Source organism: Calypte anna, chromosome 13, assembly GCF_003957555.1.
Source record: "Calypte anna isolate BGI_N300 chromosome 13, bCalAnn1_v1.p, whole genome shotgun sequence".
NCBI lineage: Eukaryota > Metazoa > Chordata > Aves > Apodiformes > Trochilidae > Calypte > Calypte anna.
In genome coordinates this window covers 10,088,209-10,104,727 of record NC_044259.1, presented here as the reverse complement: position 1 = coordinate 10,104,727, position 16,519 = coordinate 10,088,209, and the positions used below count along the sequence as shown (strand labels likewise).

Genomic DNA, 16,519 nt, shown 5'->3' with positions numbered 1-16,519 from the left:
CATTAAAATAAGCAGCACAGCCATTGCTGCTACTATAATCTGTCCATTACTGAGGCATTTGTGTAATATGAATATTCACACTCTAAGAAACAAGACAGTGAAGACCCCTGTAGAACAAGAGTACAATTCAGGCTTTTGAGAAATTCATCTTAGCTCTCTGTTTTATTGCCATTTTTTTAAGAGGGAATAATATCAGCTGATATGAGTTAAAAGGAGAATAAAAAAAACGATTAAGAATTTCATTCTGTAATAAGAGAGTTTTGAAGCAAGAGAATGAAAATTTAAAGGTTTTGGGGAGGATACAAAGAAAATAATTTACAAGGCCTGTTTTGTGAATCCAGAGGGTTAATTTATCATGGAGTAAGTCTGGAACTTAAAAAGCAAAAAATGGTTTATTGGCTTTGAAGGTCAGATAACTATGTTATATCCCATTCAATAGGTTAAGGTTCCAAGGGTCTACAGGGTTGCATGACAGTTGCAGGGATCCTTCTAAAGTCTAGTTTATACCTTTATTGTTAATAGCTTTCTAATCCTTTACCACAAATTTATAGTTTGGAAATGGCAACACGTCTTAAAGATTAAAGGTATGTGACAAACAGTTCATGTCCTTTAATAATCAAATCACATAGGTTAGATTGGAGGCTTATCATGCTTTTTCCTACTCTATGGTTTCACAGGAAGAGAATACTTTATATCCCTGTTACATGAATGATGAATGGGACCATTGGTTATGGGCTGTTATTTGCTTGGCTGTAGTCAATATGTTTTCTTTGGACAGGGACTTCAGTGATATATTTCTCTTTTGGCCTTATCACTTATTAACTTGGGGCAGACAGAAACAGCCAAGGTTGTGAATAAGCACGAGTGCCCATTTACACTTCTAATATCAGAGAAAATATTCTTTTTAATGATCCAGCTACCCTTTGCTGTGTAGACTCTGATTGCACTTCCCTCTAACTACAAAATAAAGGTCATATTTCTTGGAAAGTGTATACATAAAATATGCAAAATAATGTTTCCTTCACAGCCAGTTTTATTCTGACGGTTGCTGTAATTGCTTTCATTTTGCAGCTGTCCTACAGGTACACTGCATACTTTTAGTGACTGTTTTTTGCCATGTGTTATGGTGCTGCCAGTGCTCAAGAAATATCAGTGATACAAAGATACTATGCATGCTAGTAGGTATGTATGCTACATATGTATGCTAGTTCCTACTAGCATACAAAAGGGATTTTCCAGCCTACCTCTACCCCTTTCTCACTGTCTGGTAACAGCCTTTTTCACTGTAATCAATTAGGATTTCTCCCAGCTTCCTTTCCTGAATTTCTGCAATTCAAACCCAGAACCGTAATATCCAGCCCTGCTAATTGTCTGTACATCACTGGACACACCCTAACAAACTTCAAAACAAACACTTTTGCTACAGCATTCACCACCAAAGACTGAAGTTATTTCCTAGTAAAGCTTGTTCCAAAACAATTGCAATCATTTTATTATTTTTTTTTCCCTAAAAATTTCCAGATCAGCCAGGCCAAGCAGACCAGGTGTTAACACTGACTCCGCAGAGCCACTAAGTAAATGGACTGGAACTTAGAAAGAGCCAGGTTCAAGCCTAAACTCAAATAGAGATTTACTGAGGACAATTTTCCTTTTCAAAGGCAGGTAACACCCAAGAGCACATCACTGATGCAGGGAGAGACCTCATCTTGTTTCACCATCTCTAGTTTACCCACAAGTATCTTCAACCAGGCAGTGATGTCACAAGGACCCAGTTCTTGAGTTACTATGACAAAAACTGCTATGGTAGCAGAAAACTATGCAGGCAGCTTAACTTCTTCAGCTCAATACACCACCCCAAAGACAGGGCTGCCTCTGAGCTCCACACACCAACTAATGTCCCCAATGTCCTCATGGCAAGGTCCAGTTGGGCCCAAACACCTGGCACAATGAGATGAAGAAGAATCGTGGTGAACTCTACATTAGGACATTTTTTTTCAGATAGCTTTTATGAGTGTTTTTTTGCTTGTTTCCAGAAACATTAATTAAATTCACCAGTAAAAGCTTACATTTACAAAGGGATTAATTTAATTCTTCCTCACTTCATTGTGCTATAGTTAGGATTTGCCATTTCTCCTCTGTCCCCTGCGGAGTCTCTCTGAGATCAGGAACAGACTTTATACTGAGTGCCTAAAGCACAGGGTAACCTGCAGTACAGGGCTCTCTTGCTTTTAAGAACAGACATCAGCTCTTATTTTAAACTTCATACGTTTCTTTGTATTGAGGGATTTTGTTCTGTTCTTCTGTAGCACTCAGTGACTATTTAACTTTGAGACATCTGATACTTTTTATTCTGCCACTGCTATTAATATTTACTAGTGAAAGACAGATAAAAACTACTGTTAAAAACAAATGGCATTCATTTGCTAGCTACCAGATCTCATAGCTGGTCACTCTGCTGGAGAACTGATGTTCTCTCTATTTAATGTCAGATTAATGATCATCATATCTTTGAGTGTGAAGAATTTCATAAACACATCAGGATAAAATACAAGATAGAAAGAGACGCCAGCTTATAGATTTTATTTTTATTGTTCTGTTGATGGTGGCCTTCTCTACTCATTTATACTAATCAGGTATTGAAGTGCTCATGATTTAATAATTCACACATAAGAACGAGGTATTATAAAATAATGAGGTTGTGTATTTCTAATGTTGAGAATAACTGCCACTACGTTTTAACATTTTTCAGGACCTAACAGCTATGGCCAAGGTTAGCTGATGTAAGGGTCAAACTCCAGCCCACAGGGATGAAGGAAGGCTCCAGTGGGGCTACAGGAACTTCTTGACAGCCAGTCTGTCTTTTATCACCACTTCTTTTTTTTTTTTTTTTTTTTTTTTTGTTTCTCCAAACTGATTGCTTAATTAATTACGAATCTTTTGAACATAGTTATCAGTGCCTTGGTGAAAGCAGAAAATTTTCCTAGCAAAGGAGTCACAGAAGTTTACCAGACTTGAAACTTTAGGGACTGGAAATCTGTTATTAAACGGTTTCAATTTGGACCAGATCTGTGTATGTGACTTAAACTTTTGCTTCTATAGCCATAGACAGAAAATTTAAATGGTGACAGGTAATTATTAGCCTCTTACTCTTGGAGATATTTGACTTAAGAGATTAAATGATAACGATTCTTGGAAGATAACTGTTCTTCTGCAAATTTAACTATTTAAAGATAAAAGCCTGAAAAAGAAGTCAGCTAAAACTGAGGATTTTGAAAATGTTATCCAGATTATCTGTGATCTGCAAGGCTCTTCCTGTTTGTAACAGACTCAAATGTTTCCAGCAGTAAATAAAGGGTGAAATGAGGATGGAGTAGGAATTTTTCCACGAGGCTATTTCTTCATTGTCACTACTAAGGAAGTGAAAAGTTCCCTGAGAAGCCCTATGACATTTAAGAGAAAGAGGCACTTTCCCAGAAATTCTGTGAATATCCTGACCTTCACAGTGCTAGCATTTCTACATCACTCTACACACAAAGGCCCAAAAGCATTAAGCACACACTGGTCAGTGCTCCACTCTGACCTACTCAGCCTTCATTGCAAGTATCCTGGGGGATTAGGACTCATCTTATGAGTTATTCACACTGCACAGCAAGCCCTGTGGGTCTACAGTAATCCTGCATCCACTCATTCCTCTTAGTACCACTTCTAGAGACACAACAAACCCACAATGAACTTGGGGTGACTTGCTTGTTTCTCCAGGAACCCTATCAACACACAAATGTTATACCCCACAGCCTCTCTGTGAGAGTAATGCAAATGAAAATGGACCCTAACAATGTAAAAAATATAAAATCAAACCTAAACAAAAAAAGGAACAGTATTTGGGGCCCTACTCAACTAAAAATCTGAATTAATCCCATGCTGTATACATAACTTTAGTAACAAAGACATATACTACCTGCCTCTATGTAGTCTTTTGCTCTAATTTGGGAACAAAAGCACAAAACCTTATATTGAGCAGGTGGTAGAAGACATAGGATAATGCATGAACCTTCCATTTCTCCTTGCACTATGAAGTGAGATAAATTCTCCTTTCATATACATTCATGAATTGTCACTCAAATTTCACAGTTTAGTACCATGATCCATACAAAAATTCATTAAGGAAAATTATGCTTTCCGGGTTGCATTGATTTTTTTTCAATTAAACCAAAACAAAAACTCACACAGCCCTGTCCTAGCATCACAAATTTGTGCCAAGTGTCATCCGGTATTTAACTCAACCATATCCACCCTGAATCACCTCAGAGAGCTACCCATGGATTTGTATCCCTAAGGGCTCCTTCCTTCATATCAGTTTCTCCAGTTTTAAAAGAATGGCAATGATACATACCTTAAGCTGTAATACAAAGCTTAATTCATTCAGTGCTTTTCAATACCAGAGTAGACTTAGAGATGAAAGGTGCCACAGGGAAATACTGATTGCCATGTGTGGGCATTTCTGTGTGCAATACAGATTTCTAAAATGATTTCAAAATGAGCACACATGCAAGATGCGTTCAGACTCCTGTATTCCTAACAACATTCTCCCAGGAATGTCAAAACTTAAAATCTCAGAAATAATTGGTCTATAAACGCATGCTAATGGATTTCTTTGCAGATGGAAAATAAAAAAACTTATTTTTTCTTGCAAATACAGAGCTGACACTGGTTTATTTCTTACAAAAATACTTACAAAAGCCAGGGTTTCTCTGTATATATGTGAACTTGATTCCTAGATGGCACATGGCCTACTTAGAGATCATGTTACTAAGTTATTTGCAGTTAAAGGGGAAAAAAGGGCTTAAATGGGTCACTGGGTATTCTCTTCTGAGAACATAAGTACTTAACAGTAAGAAAAAAACAGTTTACAGCCAGGTGGTTTGAGGGGATATTTTGTTGTACACTGATTAAAAATAATTTCTTCTAAATGAGACCTGACCACAAAATGGGACCATTAACAAGCAGGGACATTCTCACCAGAAAGGAAACTATGCTTGATCAATTCCTGCACCACCCACAAACCCCAGGTCTTTTTCTCTCTTCTATCTCACTCACAGGTTTTTTTTTTTATTATTATTTTGGGGTTTTTTATTATTTTGTTTTATTCTTCCCCTTTTTCTTCTCTCCCTGTTCCTTGTTCTTAATAGCAGAGTAAATAAGCAGCAAGTGATGCTGAAATGTTTTCGGCCAAAAACAGAGGCCAAACTCCTCTGAGAAAACATTTGGCCTCTGTGGTTTTGTAATATGTTCCAGAACACTGAGTTCACTGAAGAACATTGTGAAAAACTCCCATCCACTGGAGTGATGCTGGGGAATGTTACTGTATCCCAAACTCCAATTGATCCATTTCCTGCAGGCCTTGTTAAAAAAAAAAATAAATAAAAGAGAGAGAGAGAAAGAAAAAAAAAAGAAAGAAAAAAAATAGAGCTATGTGGGAGTTAAAAAAGTTCTCATGGGAAAAATGAATGGCAAGAAATTCTAGCTTTAAAAGAAACAGCTAATCTGCTAGTTTGATTGTTCTTCAAAACTTACAATGAACCAATAATCCTAATTAAAAACACTTGGCCTAGTTCTCTAAAGCATCATAGCTTTTTCTATGCTTCGTTTGTACACACCATAGACTATTAGTTTTTTTCTAGTGCTCACTAACAAAGTGCTGACTTTGTTGGGATGGCTGAGCTAATTTCATGAACTCAGTGTGAAACCTTAGCTAAACAAAATTGTGGTAATTTTCCTTAATTTGTAAAAGTGATTGGAGTGCAAACAAAATTTTCCTCTTGGGTCAATCCTATAATTTTCAATTAACTAAAACTAATCGGGAGGCGTGCACTGAACCTGCATTTTGTTTAAAGGGCTGGAAGGCACTTCTGAAGGTCAGAATGCATTAATTGTTTTTATTTTAGTTTCATTTAGTCTTCTTTAAAAAGCCACATTTAAGTTCAGGCTGCCTATAAAAGGAAAATGCAAATTGTGCAAAGTACAATTTCAGTCACAATAGCTTTGCAGTATCTACCCTACCTACACAAAAGCTGCATTAAGTGAGAGAATTGTCCAAGACTGGACTACCTTTGATTTTATCATTGTTAAATATTTCATATCTTTCATTTATTGAATAAAAATTATGTGTTTTTAACACCAACCTAAAAATGCATATGTGGAAACTCTCCCTAGTAGGACTAAGTCACTAGTTACTAAGTTATTTGCAGTTAAAGGGGAAAAAAGGGCTTAAATGGGTCACTAGGTATTCTCTTCTGAGAACATAAGTAGTTAACAGTAAGAAAAAAAATAGGACATTTGAAAAAGACAACAAAGCTTTATAAGGCACCTTTGTTCAATATGCTGAGAGTTAAGAAAAATCAAATTAGAGCTTTGCTGACCAGCTGGAGCACAGGAGTTTCTCCTCTGCTTTGAGCTCCTGAGTGTACATTGACAGCTAGAGCAATACAAGCACCCAGTGAATGCCCCATAGCCATAAGTATTTATGATACATCCTACACATGAAGTTTCTGGGGCCATAAAGAATGGGAAGAGCAATTACACCGGATTGTAATGAACCACAGCTCAGACTAATAGTTACAGTAGTTCCTGTCTGTGTATGTTAAATAACAAGACCATGAAATGACAAGCAGATCAAATCCTGAACCAAGCCATTAATTCTTGTAGCATGGATACATTCCAAGGAATCAACAACACACATCTTTTTAAAAAAGTTTGGCTCTAACTGTTGGTTTATTTCCCAGGCCATGTTTATCCCTATACAGAGAATGGCTTAATATTGACAGCACCTCCAGTGCCCTAGAGTGGGTTTTATTGTTAACAATTCTTCAGCCCAAACCACTCAACTTAGTGATCTCAGTCTGGGATGCCTCCCCAAAAGACACTGCAGTAAATTTGCAGCATCAGCTGGGTTAAAACCTGTTTAGTCTCTCTGGAAGTCAGAGACAAGTATGTTACAGGGAGATGGGCAGACAACCAGGCTGCTGCTTTGAACATTTGCAGCACTTGTCAGACAACACGAGCCGGGGGTAGTTAGGAAGATGCTTCTTGAAAGGCAGGTTTGTGATTGCACTAGTAGGGCTGGCTTTTTATGCTTGTGTTCTTCCTCTGTTTGTTTAAGTACTGGAATATGTTTCCTTCCTCCCCCCTCCTGGTTAAAAAGATATCCCACTGCAAGGACAAACAAGCAAACGAAAATCCCACACTAGTATGTTTTCAGATTCATCTCTACAGTCATCCATGTCTGCAGTCCAAATTTAAACTGGTTACCTTCAGTGAGTAACCATTCAGTAACCATACAGCCAAAACAATAAAATACAATACAGTGTCTAATGACAAAACTCGAGCACAGACCCTATGAGGAGAGGCTGAGGGAGCTGGGGCTGTTCAGCCTGGAGAAGAGGAGGCTCAGGGGAGACCTCATCGCTCTCTACAGCTCCCTGAAAGGAGGGTGTAGCCAGGTAGGGGTTGGTCTCTTGCCAGATGACTTTCAACAAGACAAGAGGGCATGGTCTTAAGTTGTGCCAGGCGAAGTTTAGGTTAGATATTAGAAAGAATTTCTTTACGGAGAGGGTGATCAAGCATTGGAATGGGCTGCCCAGGGAAGTAGTGGATTCTCCATCCCTGGAGATATTTAAAAAGAGACTGGATGTGGCACTCAGTGCCATGGTCTAGCAACCGCAACGGTGGTTCAAGGGTTGGACTCGATGATCTCTGAGGTCCCTTCCAACCCAGCCAATTCTATGATTCTATGAAAACAAGTCCTAACAAGTGTGATCTATTGCCTGTCCTATTTCCCACATTATGTCTACTACTAAAGCATCCTTACCTGTGTAAATGAATCTTCCAGGCGTTCCCTTGCAAAACTGCTTAGACTTGTAGGACAATGTGACTTCTACAACCCCAGGGATATGTCGGGGAGGCGTCTGTACACGGATGGCATGAGGAGTAATCAGCTAGAGAAGAACATTAAGGGAGGAGAAAGAAAAAAAAAAGCACTGTTAGATGCTGAACACTTCTTTAATAACACTTTTTTTTCTCAGATCATAGTAAACAAGCTTTGAAACATATAATTAACCTGTCAATGTTTGAATACAATCTTGATGTAACCCACACAAAAGCCAGTGACTACAATATTTACAAGCATTCTCTGTCTCAGTCATAACAACATTATTTCTGTTTTCATACACGGCAGGCACTTGTTTCCTAGTACAAGCATTAGCCCTGGTTTAATGCAATAACTTTAGCTTACAGCAGCAGGATGCCTGTGTTTGCTCAGGTGAACACTGGGGTCATGACAATGTCTAACAAATCTGATGGATAAATGATACCCAGTTCTGTGTGAGAACACAGCACAGCTCAAGCCTAGGCTGAGATTCACTGAACACCCAAGCTCAGGCAAGATTTTAAAGGCACTGGTCCTCACCTGACACCTGTACACCTCAAAAGCACCATGTGCTGCTGTTTTAATCTGCTATTTGTCTCGTGGTGGTTTAACTGATCACTGCAGAAATGCAAAGTGTGGCAACCAAAGGAGGGAATCTTTCCTTGCAAACGATCAGAGCACTCAAAAGAGATATACCAAGTATATCCAGCTTTTCCAGTCTGCCCTCACTGCAATGACTTCAAGGGCTCACACAGATGTGGATTTAAATAAAAAGCTAACTTTATTCTTATTTTTTCTAGGAATCAAATATTTCAGAATTGTAGAAGGTCCTACCAAAAAAAATCAGACTTTTAACTAGTTCTTTGTTTAGGGCACAGGACTAAAAAAGCACAGAAGCAGAGTAATGTCTGTCTGAGAGCCATCTGTATTACTGAGGGAAATGCCATAGACTGCAGGAAGTTCTCCATATTTAAAATGAGAAAATTAATATTAATAGCAGTTGAAGATTAAAACCAAAACTACCAGCACCAAATGCTCCAAAAGTTATTCAGGTCCATAGAAGCCATAAGTCATATGGCATTTAGAAACTGACATGTAGGAATTGACGTCTTCTTTTCTTGTGAGCTCTAAAGAACGCATTTTCAGGCTCTGCTTTGAAATCATCTGATTTACAAACTTACTTATTTTTAAAAGAAAACTGCCCTTTTTCTAAACTGCACTCTCTGTATCAACTGGGTAAAAACAACACCCCAAAACCCAAATTTCCACAGATTACTTTTACTTAAACTGAGTTGTTTTGCAGTCGGCCTGACCAAAGCCTGAAAATCCAGGTCAGTTCTGCACGTGCCCTCAATAGTCAGCAGAGGCAGAAAGCACGGCCAAATAGCAATTTATTTCCAGTGTTTTAGACACCTCTTTACTTCGGGATAAGCTTCTCTCTGGAAGCATCTACCTTTCACAAATGAACTGGGACGAGGGTTTAGACCAGATGCTTAAAGGTAGGCAGCTAAAGACAGCTGGGATAAACCCCATCCTCTCAAGTGGTTCTAGTTAACTGGGTGAACTAGCAAGATGAAGAAAGTTTCATGACATTTTTGGGGGGGGAAATATTTGTAAAAAGAGGATTGTAATAGTAAAGGTTAACATGCTAGTCTTATTACATCAGCATGTGCCCTACACCCCTCACTCCCATTCTGTCATGAGTTATACAGGCAGCTTCTGGTTGTATCTTAGAATTCCCCAGCATTTACGGGTCTGTCACCACTTTAATGTTCTTTAAACATAATTTGTGGCATTTTCCAATACTCATCTTCTTTGGTTCCCAAGAAATGTCTGACCTATTTATGGTCCATTGTTACAGAGAGCTGGGGAGAGTTAAGCAAGTTTCCTGGTTTGTCCTCCACAAACAGTTTGGTTTTCCTTTGTGCTCTGAAGTAAATAAGTTTAACTGTGTTTAAAACCACAAATATACAATAATGTTGCCCACACATTCCCAAAGGATGAGGATTATGTCTGAAGTCCTACGGTTTATGATACTCAGGGTATATTTTACTCCCATTTTCTCCAGAACTAAAGCTTGGGAGGTATACCAGAAGAATACACATGCCTTTTGCTTTTTCTCTATAGTATCTGCTACTAACCACTGTCAGGGATCTAGTGCTGAGCTAGAAGGACCTTTGTTTTGGGTCATATTTTAGTTCTCACAGAAAGGAACCAGTTAGCCTACTTAAATACCAGTAGTCCCCTATATTGTGGTAATACCAAGAAATTGTCTTTAAGAGACAAACAATGACACTGTACTTCAAAACCTGCCCTTTGAACCTCACCTCATCTCTCCCTGACTTCAATTACTCCAGGATTATGGGATGTTTTCCTCTCTATGCTGCCAACCTGTGGCCTGATCTTGGGAATCCACTCCATCTTCTCCTAGCATGTTTTAGCTTGTGTGATTTCAAGGCACGGTTTATCTCATACTTGTACATACAGCATTTGGAAAAGGTGAGCTATTAGCAACAGAGAATATTAAAAGACACCACTTGTGGAAGCCTCTGAGGCCAAAACTGTTGAAGGCTGTTAGGGTGTCCTAGCAAAGCACCACTACATCCTCCCCTTGCTATTTTTGAAGACACCTGGCAACGCCCAGCACCAAACACAAGATACTGAGCTAGATTAACCCCCATGTCTAACCCTATATGGCCATTTCTGTGCTTTGACCTCAGATGGGAACTCTTGGTGTGTTAAGAGACATCGTAACAACTACAGCAATGACATGCCAAGAACTAAGAATTTGTAAATATGGGTCATATATATCTCTGAAAAAAAAATTTTAAATGTAAATCTTGAGCAAGGCATTAACCTGTGATGTGGAGATGAATGCACCAGCTAAAATCCTGGATTCAGCTTCCCCTTCCATCACAGCATTTGGCTAATTGGGATCCAGAGATGGACAAACAACTAGTAACTAGATGCTTTCTCCCCAGTAATTATGAAGTGAATTGGTCTGATTCTTGGTAAATGCACTATCTGTTAATTAACTCTTACATGTCAGTCAGGACATGCTGTGGATTGCATTAAAACCTGAGTTAAGAGACCTTCAGGATGGAGGGAGGTTCATGTCCTTCAAAATCCAAAACACATTTGGTTTGAGTGTGTAAAGCAAGGCTCGTTCTGTGGTTTGCTAATATATTCTAGACATTCTTGTGTGATACAGCATCATTTCACACTGCCAGGTTACTTTCTTTTTTTAAAAGTGACATTTTATAAGGACATGTCAATAATCTGAGTCATTAGTTTATTTTTGCATGCTTGAGTTCTGGGTTTGGGTTAGGGAAATGGTGACAATCAGTCATAAATTTAACTTGGACTTTTTGTGAAGAGGACCATAAGGACTGGAATGAACAAAAATCCCACCAAGTGAAAGTAGTGACAACTTTCACTGAGAACAAGACACTTGAGTTACCTATTTTTTAAAAAATTACCAGTGACTTTGCATGCCTCCGGTTCTGGGCACTGAGATGATGCTTAATAGGGCCTCCGTTTTCAAAAAGAGGGTGCCTACTCATTTTTAAAAAATGAGTCAGACCTCCAAAATAAGCACTCAGAAATGGAGACTTCCAGAAGGAATGGTAAACACAAAAAGCAAAATAAAAACTGTCTCACAGAATTTGATTTAGCAGCATTAAAAACAAAACAAACAACACTAAAAAAAAAAAAATGCCCAACCAAAAAATGATCCTGTTTTTTTGCTGTATTGATGATTCAGTGCTTCATCTTTTCTTAATATAAAAGAAAAAGAAGTTGTTTCCAGCTGACTGTACAGCTGGAGGAATGTTCTTGGCAGGAAAAAGTTTGAAAAAATAGTTTATTCTAAGCAAATATTGTGGAATATTTAAAAGAAACTAATTTTGCCTTCACAATCATATATTTACCCTGAAACTTGATTCCTAAAACTTCAGCTCCCCCCCACCCCAATAAGAGAGAGAAACTTCAGGGGAATTCTATCAGCAGCTCAAACATGGAATATTTGCAACAACACACAACCCCAAAATGCTGGGTAAAAACCTGCAAATAACAACTCCATCTGTTTGTGGACTGGACAAACAGAAAGGCAGAGATTCTGTCTGGAAAACAGACTATTTGCTGTGGGTTGTCAATCCAGATCCAGCATGTGCACACAATACACCAACGCCATTTGTTTGTAGCTTATGAAATTCACTTGAAAAAAAAGGCATCAGATGGCCCATTTTGCTGTATTCTAAAAATATCAAGGGGCTTTTAAAGTCATTTTTATGAAGTAATATGGGAGTTAAGGATTAATTGAACCTACTGGCTTAAGGTATCTGCATTTCTGCACAAAATTAATGTGACAAATTAAGTTTTTATTTAGTTCTCCCTGGCTGAGAAAGGATGTAATTATGTTAGAATGTTTACAGCTAAAATATATGTTTAAATAATAAATATGTGTTTCAGAAACCATTTTAAAACTCCTTTTTTTAACTCAGTCAACTCCTTTTCAAACATATAAATATTTCAATTACGAAACTTGAATACATGTAAAATAAATTAAAAATATATTATTTACTTTTCAAATTATTTATAACGTGTACTGCTTGACAGCAACAAATTAACCCTTAAAATGAACTTTTTTTCTTTATTTTTGGCTTTTAACTTTGCTTCTGAATTGCATATTTTAAATATCCATGCATCTCAGATACTTGTATAGCTTTATAGTAAAATTTGGTAATATAGGACCTTTACAACAATTTTCTTCACAGCAGAGCTCCAAAGAAGGTGACTAATCTTATTACTGTTAGAGAAAGGGAATTGAACTTTAAGCAGATTATGTGATTTGCTCAAGGTCCCACACAAAGTCTGTAGTAAAATGATGCTAATTCAAATACGAGACTTCATCCTCCAAACTACAGCAATTACAGCTGAACGTGAAGCTGAAAGATCCATATGAAAATGCTCTGCAAGACTCTCTCTTATTCGTTAGTTTCCATCAATCTAGTTTTGTTTTGAATCTTCTATAGCTCAGTTAAAATCAAGAGGGTGAACTTGAGAATTCTTCTTGAATTCAATGTGAAAATAACCTGGCCAGAGTTGTTCAAACCTGGCCCTGACTTGCAACTCAGGATGAATACGCTCCAGGTTTGAAGACTGGCAGTTTGATTCTACACTCTATTATAGTAAAAAAAATTACTCTTCCTGGGAACTGAAAATGCAGTAGACATTTTTAGAAATGGGAAGACAAATGAAAGAACTTATTTTGTACTTCATATGTGGCTAGTATGTGGAATCTGAATTATTTATACATCACTATTATTTAGGGATCATTCAGACAGCTCATGCATTTCTGCACTTGTTTATCACATCTGTCTGCTGCTTTTAGAAATAATTTCTTTTCCCCTATAGGATTTTATATTGCTCTCATAGGTTATGAAACTGAGAAGCAATTCTGTAAGGGAGGGGCAGTGAATCACTTTTCACTCAAAGCCAACTTGCAGCCCCTTCTAGCATTCACAACACACTGACTTTTATCTGGACCCCTTTTAACATTATTAATTTTCTGACAAGGTGTTGCAACCATCAGCAACACTGCTTTGACCAGAACTCACTCTCCTGAGATCAGAAATTGCCAAATAATGCCTTGCACTAATGAAGAGAATTAAGTTTTATAATGACAGATCCAATTCTGTATTACCAAAATCAGAGCACTTTCCTCCCAGCCTCTTCACCTTTCCCTATTAAATGTCAGCAGCCATCAAGGCTTCGATCCTAAGACACAAAATGCTTATTCTGGACCCAGGGAGCACTTCCATGACCACATAAGGGCTTCAGAATAGGGCTCATTTAATATATCTCCTTTTCTGAAATGCCCTTTCATCCACACTTGTCCTCAAGTGGAAGGATGAGAGAGAGAGAGCAAAAATAGGGAAGCCCATGAATTACATTAGAGGATACTCTTCATATGAAAAAATGCTGCCATATGTGCAGTGGAATCAGTAGGGGGAATGGGTTGGATTTGAATTAAGCTAAAATGTTGGTTTAATCTTTATAGGATATAAAGCAGAGCATCAGGTGATCTTTACATCGCTGGGTAAGCATTGTATAGCTATTTTGGAGATGTCAGTTTAGCATGTTTATTTCAGTATTAAATAATGAAAATAATAGTTTCTTATAAAATCTCCAAAATGCTTTTGAAATGTCATAAATGCAAAATGTGAACTTTTCCTGGGAGCTGCCTTTTCATGCCAGTGAAGCCAATGGGAACTCTGCCCTGACTTCTGTGGCCCTGCTCACTGGAAGTTCAGGTGATATTGCCTGGATTTTAACATGTCCATGGGCTTTTGGGGAATATCAGACTATGCTTAATTATGTGTCAGGAGAAGAGAGGATTTAAGAGACTGAGAGGAACAGCAACAGCAAAAGATGAGGAACAAAAAAAGGTTTACTTTGAAACTACAGAGGCCTCCACTGGATATGACGAGTCTGTATTTTCCACTGTGGATACAATACTGTGTATTTGGTTGCTATTATGCAAATGATACTTACACCAAGGACCCACACTTTAAGGATGTGCTGTTCAGAGGCACTGAATTTCTGCAATCTCTACCTCACTAAGCTGCAGCTAGAAGCAGTCAGTTTCCCAGGAAAGCAGAATTACCTAAACATTTGTTTCCTGTGGGCCCTTAGCAACTGTAGTGCTAAATGCAGAATTACTCAGAGAAGCATTTATCCTTCCTTTTTCTCAGAATAAAAGGCATTGAGCTAAATTCTGGGCCAGTAAGAGGAGATGCACATCCCCTGGCTGTAATGGATTTCTGCCACAGGTAAATTTGACTTATTATTTTCATAAAACTGAATGAGGAAAGGATTCACAATTCAACATTTGTTGCTGATTTAGCATGTGGCACAGAAAAAGGCAGGCTAGCTATAAGCTAGACAAAGCTATTAGACATTACCGTTCAGACAACACCTACCTCACTCCAAACCAGCATGGTGCCGAATATGACCTGTAACCCATCAAAGAAATTGTCTCCTATGATGATGACAGTGGCACCTCCTGTAGTCCATCCTTCACTTGGACTGATGGCTTTGATACATGGTGTAGCTGCTTTTCAACACACATGAAAAAGAGAAGTATTCTGCTGTTAGAACCAGATTTTAATGATAGAAGACTTGAGAAAAATGAAATAAAAGAAGCTTTCATTTTTCCCCCTTACTAACACAAAGATTTCAGCAATCACTTTCTTCCAGTGCATGTGCATGACCTGATACTGTATTTTTGGAAGTAATTTTTATCAATTAATTTCTGTTTTGTTTTGTTCTTTGCATTGAAAAAATTAAATTTTTAAGTCTACTTTACCTAATATATCACAGCATGATGGGCAGAGACCAACTGGAAATAATGAGAAATTACTATCTTATTACTTATATATTACTCTTATTCTATAGTTATTCTTATAATGTTCTTATAATAAATTCTATTCTATATATTTATTCTATAAGAAATGCACAATACCTGAGTTAATAAAACAATCTCCATTGAATTTGCTTTATTATCCATCATAATCTATTTTCATGAAGGAAACTCCTATAAATACTACGGAAAATATTGACAAGGTTACAAAAAAGGGTGTAACCCTCAGTATTTCTTTAACTATTCTGCAATCAGACTTTTCTATTTTGAAACCACCCTGCCCTGATTAATGCTTTGGCTACTACTACAAAAAAACCAAAAACCACCAACATAAAACTGAAACCTACAGCCCTGCCATTTAGTCATTCCAGTTACGTTGCATTTACAGGATAATTAAGAAACTTGTATAATGCATTCTGCTGTATTCATAGAGCCTCTCCCCACTTCCACTACCCATTTTCTTGGCATCACATGTAGTAGGAGCCTCCTGAGAGGATGCTGAAAACTCAAGCACTGCCAAAAGTAGTAAGCTCAGATCTGGGAATAAGGTCCTCTGGCTTAAGACCATTTAAGTAGAAACTTGCTCAACTCTATACAGTGGTGGGACAGGGCAATAGAAACATCCACACACTGGTTCTCATCCTCTGCAGTACCAGAGTACATCAGAATTTAACTGTGCAGAAGCAACAGCAATAATATTACTGTAAAATCAACCTTAATAAGACAAAAAGCCCAGGGTAACTCCCAGCTGTGGAGTCTCAGAGTGGCCATGTATGTTGATGAAAGAAGCAACCAAATACAGCTAATACAGCACAAGGTGAAAGTTTGACACCATACGATTAGATAACATTTTCAATAAAGTGGGTAGCTCAAGAACTTCATTAGCCATGAAAAACAGAGTTCCTAAGGAGCAGCAAAACTCCATCAATCAACCTCAGTGTTAAAAAGATTCTTTCCTCTAGTTATGAATCCAGTCCTCAGCAGAAAGAAGAGGCTTACTACTGAAAATACATGGATGGTTGCCAATCATCAGGACTTTGTTAGCAGTGTGTATATATATATATATATGTGCACATACATATCATCTTTTAGGGTTGCTGGCATTTGGCTGTGAATTGCTACTTGTTTGAAAGTCTGGCTGAGCTGTTAACCTGGTTTGTCACTGTGAGTAT

The 16,519-nt window shown here is 37.9% G+C and overlaps 1 protein-coding gene across 4 annotated transcripts in view; it reads right to left on the bottom strand.

The window, feature by feature from the left end:
- The window catches only part of EBF1 (EBF transcription factor 1), a 266,955-nt gene that overhangs the window by 52,387 nt on the left and 198,049 nt on the right, over window positions 1–16,519 (bottom strand). For 2 of the 4 annotated variants that reach the window (XM_030458957.1, XM_030458960.1), the window contains exons 9-10: window positions 14,908–15,041; window positions 7,868–7,994 (exon numbers count right to left, since the gene is read on the bottom strand). In XM_030458957.1, the coding sequence (XP_030314817.1) occupies window positions 7,868–7,994; window positions 14,908–15,041 (261 nt within the window). The remainder of the gene's footprint in view (window positions 1–7,867; window positions 7,995–14,907; window positions 15,042–16,519) is intronic. The other 2 variants (XM_030458958.1, XM_030458959.1) reach the window with 1 other exon arrangement.